The sequence below is a fragment of the Anomaloglossus baeobatrachus genome, chromosome 3 (assembly GCF_048569485.1).
Source record: "Anomaloglossus baeobatrachus isolate aAnoBae1 chromosome 3, aAnoBae1.hap1, whole genome shotgun sequence".
In the NCBI taxonomy this organism is placed as follows: Eukaryota; Metazoa; Chordata; class Amphibia; order Anura; family Aromobatidae; genus Anomaloglossus; species Anomaloglossus baeobatrachus.
Window position 1 is genome coordinate 483,533,136 of NC_134355.1, and position 7,016 is coordinate 483,540,151.

The window sequence follows — 7,016 nt, forward strand, 5'->3', positions numbered from 1 at the left end:
TTGCGTGTAAAGCCCCCTTTAGATGAGCAGATCTGTTATTGTACTATGCCATGCACTAACCATGACGGATTTTCACTTTATGCATATTTTTTAATCAGTTTCATGTTCCATCTTTTAGGCTCTGTAATAGACCTAATTCTGTATGAGATTTGGCCAGATTACTCCAGGGGAAAGATTTATGGGAAATCTACAGTATATGTGCTCTTCTCCACATTCTAGTTTATTGTAAAACGCTTGTATTTTTCATAACTTCCAGAATCTGCAATACAGCTTGCTGGGCAGGGATCTCTTTTCCCCTTTGTGTATTAGGGAGCAAGAGACCCCCACCCTTCTCTCATTTTTCTGATGGTGAATCTCAAAAATGGACCCTCTCAGACATTTGTGGCATATACGAATGGTATCCCATAATGTTTTAGTTGAAAGCACCCCGTAAGTTTAATGGTGGCTTTTGGGTACAGTACAAACTTGTAAACCATATTGACAAAAGTGATCGTAACACCAAGATGGCTTTTTTTTCTCATACTTTTCCAGAATGAATAAGAGCGGAACATACTCACACATTCAGTATTTGTAGCCAGAACCAGGAGTGGGTACTAAATCCAGAAGTGGTGCTTTGTCTTTCTATTATACTTTTACCTCTGACTGTTCCACTCCTGGTTTTGGCTACAGATGCTGAGATAAAATACGGAACGTGGCCTAAGGCTGAGTTCTAAATCTCCCAACACTCCATCATTTTTGTTACATGAGGTGTAGGTTATTAATAACAATGATACTTACGTTACTCTCTGTTTTTGCTTCTTATATAGCTGATGCAAGACGAAAATGTAACAACCAAAGTAAAACTTCAAGCTTTGATTTATCCAGTACTCCAGATATTCGATTTCAACACTCCATCCTACCAGCAAAATATGGATATGCCAATACTTTCCCGCTACGTCATGATAAAGTTCTGGCTGGATTACCTGAATGGGAGCCACACGTTTGCCCAGGCCATGCTGGTTAATAATCACACATCTTTAGACGTACATGAAGCTGTTGCACCTCGGCAACTTTTGAACTGGAATTCATTGTTGCCTTTGACTTTTAAAAAGAACTACATGCCTCTGATACAAACTATAGGGAACCCCAGCATTATTCAAGAGATACCTTCTCTATTTGACCCCCGGGCTTCTCCATTGATTGCACACAAGGCGACCCTTCAGAGGCTTCCAAAAACTTATATCTTAACCTGTGAACATGATGTCTTGAGGGATGATGGGACCATGTATGCGAAGCGGCTGGAGGAAGCTGGTGTTGACGTCACTCATGATCATTACGAAGATGGCTTCCATGGCTGCATGCTCTTTGCTACCTGGCCAACTTATTTCTCAGCTGGTGCCAGAACTAGAGATGGGTATATCAAATGGCTTAGTGAAAACCTTTAATGTACACCATAAACCAAATTTACGGGGACTATGAAGTCAGCTCTGGATTAAAAAAAAGTCAGTGTCATGTATCACAGATGTGATGAATGGGAGGTTTAATATGATTGGGAACAACTATAGTAGGATAAAATAAATTCTATAGTAATGATATTGCTGGTGGGTAAGCATTGTGGGGCCGATTCATCAAGTCTGCTACGGCGTACAATCGTCTTACAGGAGTAGAAGGTGCTGAATTCTTTGAGGCACATGCCACTTAGGATAGGTGCCTAACTCATTAAGTGGCATGTGCGTTGTGCCAGAAATGCTGTGCCAGTCAGTGCCTAGGATAGCATTTCTGGTGTACAAAAGCTGGCAATTTTGATTGAACCCGACAGGCAGGGCTCACAACGCCCCCGTCTGCTCCCAGCTTAGCTCATTTCGAGCCGATAGTGTGAAACTAGTGTGAAACCACCAAGTCACAAAAGTTGCAACTTTTCATAGCTTTTTTTCACCAGGTTTCTAATGTTAAACCTTTGATGAATCGGCCCCTTAATCTGCAAAACGTGCTGGAGTGCTTCTTTAACTAAAAGCAAATGGCTTCTCTGTATTTATTTAAGGTATGTACTGGAATAACCACTGAAGAACTGGAATTGTATTCGTCTGTTACATGCTTCACCACTGTTTATTACTTGCACTTGAAGTACATTTCTGCTGTAGGCCTCATTCACCATTGTGTGTAATGTTAGTGTTCAGTGTATTCTGTTTTGCACAGACATCTTTCCACACATACTGCATAATACATGTTATATCTGATGAAATGTAGCTCTCCATACAGTGCATTATACAGGACCCCTATAGAACAGTACTGACTGTGATCAGCACTCCATATACCGCACTGTTTACACACCAAAGCTCAAACATATGTGAATGAGGCCTTAAGGCCCCGTCACACTAAGCAACATCGCTAGCAACATCGCTGGTAACGAACAACTTTTGTGACGTTGCTAGCGATGTTGCTGTGTGTGACATCCAGCAACAACCTGGCCCCTGCTGTGAGGTCGTTGGTTGTTGCTGAATGTCCTGGGACATTTTTTAGTTGTTGCTGTCCCGCTGTGAAGCACAGATCGCTGTGTGTGACAGCGAGACAGCAACAACTAAATGTGCAGGCAGCAGGAGCCGGCTTCTGCGGAGGCTGGTAACTAATGTAAACATCGGGTAACCAAGAAGCCCTGTCCTTGGTTACCCGATATTTACCTTTGATACCAGCCTCCTCCACTCTCACTGTCAGTGCCGGCTCCTGCTCTGTGCACATGTAGCTGCAGCACACATCAGGTAATTAACCCGATGTGTGCTGTAACTAGGAGAGCAAGGAGCCAGCACTAAGCAGTGTGCGCTGCTCCCTGCTCTGTGCACATTTAGCTGCAGGACACATCAGGCAATTAACCCGATGTGTGCTGTAACTAGGAGAGCAAGGAGCCAGCGCTCAGTGTGCGCTGCTCCCTGCTCTGTGCACATTTAGCTGCAGCACACATCGGGTTAATTAACCTGATGTGTGCTGTAACTAGGAGACTGGGGGCTTGTCACTGGTTGCTGAGCTCACCAGCAACTCGTGTAGCCACGCTCCAGCGATCCCTGCCAGGTCAGGTTGCTGGTGGGATCGCTGGAGCGTCGCAGTGTGACAGCTCACCAGCAACCTCCTAGCAACTTACCAGCGATCCCTATCGTTGTTGGGATCGCTGGTAAGTTGCTTAGTGTGACTGGACCTTTACAGTAGCAGGCGGGCTATGCAATATTGCTCATGTTATCCATGGAGGGTCAGTTTTGTATATTCTTCTCTGAATGTGATTTTGCAAACACTTCAACACCTTGCCAAGACACACCAAGGAATAGAATTCAAGGAATGTTTATTAACCACTCAGTAACTGAATTTCTCCCTCCGCAGCTTTAGCCTGTACCAGACTTTGTAGAAATATATCTGCTGTAATGAGTTTGCTAAAAACATTGCACTAACCTCTACTGACCCTCCATTGTTTGAAAAGTGAAAGGAGAACGCCCGAGTCTGGCCCTTGTCCAGGGGCTTGTGCGCACCCCACTGACTCGCAGCACAGCTTTCATATGTGGAGGACTTCTTACTTGTGTGTGTGTTTGTTTTTTTTGTTTTTTTTTGCTTTGTGTGTGTTTTTGTTTTTATATGCAAAGGTTGTTACTTCCAGGAAAGGAAATCCGTGCTATTCTATGTTCTAGTGTTAGTAGGAGCCCCGATTAGTATGATGTGTGGGCTTCGATTCTCTTGCCTTGTTTTCCAGCTGCATTATATTAAGGTCAGATCTGTACACCGCGTTTCCTCTTCTGATAATCCCGGACATGCTTTATTTGGACTTTTATATCCTCTCATTAAATGCAGGATTTGTACACTTTTATTTACTGCAGTGCAAAGTCTGCCACAGCAAAAGCCTCTGGCAGCAGGATCTTCCCCCGAGAGCAAAGGCGCAGCTGAGCATTGTGTGTATGGTGCATTGATGTCTGCACCCAATGCACCACATAATGCACAGTGGGCTCTTTGCTCACAGCAGTGGCGTTCGTTGTGGTACACATGGCCCATCTGTGTTCTTCCACATAGGACATATTTGCTGTGGAATTTCAGCAATAGGATTAGCCACACAAAATGTTGCCTATATCATGGTGGTTTCCACTGCATAATCCCGCACATATACTGCTGACTTTACTGTTTGCATTGTAAAGGGTGATAAGTGGTGAATATCAGCAGCAGAATGTCTGCAGCGCGTGTATGAGACCTGATAATGTCATCAACGATGTCTATACTGTAACACCCAGCAGATTTTCCATCCAGATAATCCAGACTACAAATCTGCTGCAAGAAAGGCCAGTGTGGATGTGTACTGACCTGCACCGCACATAATGCTGCTGTCACAGGCGGTGGACCCTGACTGACCTCAGGGGTTGTCGGGAGGAGCAGAGTAGAGCGGCCTGGTACATGATGCCCAATCCATAGTCGACATGTGCCAGGAACTGGCTGTAGTATCTCATCTCGGTATGTATGACTATGAGAAAAATATAGTTTAATGGTCAGACTAGGAACTGCAGACCAGTCAGACAGGTGACTTCTTCCCTCCCTCTGACTGTAGGCACGAGGGAAGACACCAGTCATTACAGGTAGTGGCCGTTGAAAAGCTGCCAGGGATCCGCCTGTCTGACTAGTCTCCAGTGTGACTCGGACCGTCGCGGCTTTTAAAGTATATTTTAACACTGCAGTGTTTTCACATGCTGCCTAATCCATGTATCCGTTGTCAGGTTCACCAAAGCTTTCTTTTCTATTATTTCAAGCCATCTTTTTACACCATTTCCTAATTTTGGCTTAAAAATTCTAACATTTTCCTACTTTTTTCATGTTGAATCATTGTTTTGTTGTAAACTAATGTCCACTGTGTCATGTGTGTGTGTGTGTGTGTGTGTTTGTGTATGTGTGCTTTTATGGCACAAGTGTATAATATATTTTGCCGGGCTGCACAGGTCACCTACACAAGCTAATGGCGGCTATTTTATGCCCTGAATCAGCTCTTAAAGGGAACCTATCAGTTCCAATATGCACCCAGAACCACGAGCGGTTCAGGGTGCATATTGCTAATCCCTGCCTAACTGTCCCTGTATACACTAGCATAGATTAAGATCTTTAGAAAAAGTATTTCTAAAGATCTTTTATCGTATGCTAATGAGCGCGGGAACTAGTCCCCTGGGTGTTGGTTCTCCTGGCTAGACAGCCTCATTAGCATGTTAGTGCACTCCTGTGTGTGTGCTAAAATGCTAATGAATACGCAGCGTCAGAGGATGATCTCACCTCTCCCGCTGCCATCGCATCAGACACTGGATTTCGGCTCCGTGCACATGACCCTGAGTTTCGGTCAAGCTTCGGGTGACGATGGCGGCGGAGAGGTGAGTGAGATCATCCTCTGACGCTGCATGTTCATTAGTATGTTAGCACACCCACAGGGGCATACTAACATGCTAATGGAGCCGACTAGCCACGGTAACTACGCCAAGAGGACTAGTCCCCGCACTCATTAGCATAAGATAACATCTTTAGAAATACTTTTTATAAAGATCTCTTTATCTATGCTAGTGTATACAGGGACAGTTAGGAAGGGATTAGCAATATGCACCCAGAACTGCTCATGGTTCTGGGTGCATATTGCACCTGACAGGTTCCATTTAAAGCCACTGAAGTAAATGAGGTCACAGTTCAAAGTGATGTGATAACCGGAGTATTGACTCCCTCCAAAAGTACTGTTCTCGCCTCTTCCTATGTAGGAGACCTCATATACCACCACAGTATATAAGTACAGTAGTAAGATGGGCATATTTTCCACAATATCCTGTATGCCACTTAATTCTATATTAACTTTTATTCGGTATTGATTCACAGCTAATCTTAGAAAAGTCATTAATGTCATATTTTTTTCCAAATAATTGCCTTCTTGTACTTTCCAAAACTGTCGGTGTACGTTTTTAAGAATATTTATCAAAAAGAATAAATACAATGTGAAAAAACTTTAGAATCGTAATGTGATTTTTTTTTTTTTTTATTTACATATTATTATACATACAGGTGGAGAGGGTAAAATAATTTTTTGAACACGTCACTAATTTTCTAAGTAAATATATTTGTAAAGGCACTACTCACATGAATTTCTTACCAGATGTCTGTAACAATCCATCCAATCTACACGGGCAAAGACATCAAACCATAGATGTCCATAAATTTAGTGCTGTGTAATAATAAGAAATTACACAGGGAAAAAGTATTGAACACTCAAAGAAAGAAAGGTGTGGATTGAATGGCTTGTTACCAACATCTGGTGAGAATTTCATGTCATTAGCACCTTCAGAAATATACAGTGCCTTGCGAAAGTATTCGGCCCCCTTGGATTTTTCAACCTTTTCCCACATTTCAGGCCTCAAACATAAAGATAAAAATGTTAAATTTATGGTGAAGAATCAACAAGTGGGACACAATTGTGAAGTTGAACGAAATTTATTGCTTATTTTAAATTTTATATAAAAAAATAATAAACTGAAAATTGGGGCGTGCAATATTATTCGTCCCCTTTTAAGTTAATACTTTTTAGCTCCACCTTTTGCTGCGATTTATAGCTGCAAGTCGCTTGGGGTATGTGTATCAGTTTTGCACATTGAGAGACTGAAATTCTTGCCCATTCTTCCTTCACAAATGCTCTCCATCCAACCTCACTCAGCATGAGCTGTTTGTAAACAGCAGTTTTCAGCTCTTTCCATAGATTCTTGATTGGATTCAGGTCTGGACTTTGACTTGGCCATTGTAACACCTAGATACGTTTATTTGTGGACCATTCCATTGTAGATATTGCTTTATGTTTTGGATCATTGTCTTGTTGAAAGACAAATCTCCGTGCCAGTCTCAGGTCTTTTGCAGACTCCCAACAGGTTTTCTTCAAGAATAGTCCTGTATTTGGATCTGTCCATCTTCCCATCAATTTTAACCATTTTCCCTGTCCCTGCTGCAAAAAAGCAGACCCAATCCATGATGCTGCCACCACCATGTTTGACAGTGGGGATGGT

General features: G+C 42.7%; 1 protein-coding gene across 1 annotated transcript in view; it reads left to right on the forward strand.

Annotated features, from left to right (window-relative positions):
- The window catches only part of NCEH1 (neutral cholesterol ester hydrolase 1), a 61,150-nt gene extending 55,187 nt beyond the window's left edge, over positions 1-5,963 (forward strand). The window contains exon 5 of the mRNA XM_075340616.1: positions 807-5,963. Within this exon, the coding sequence (XP_075196731.1) occupies positions 807-1,424 (618 nt within the window). The 3' untranslated portion in view covers positions 1,425-5,963. The remainder of the gene's footprint in view (positions 1-806) is intronic.
- Positions 5,964-7,016: the final 1,053 nt, after the last annotated feature.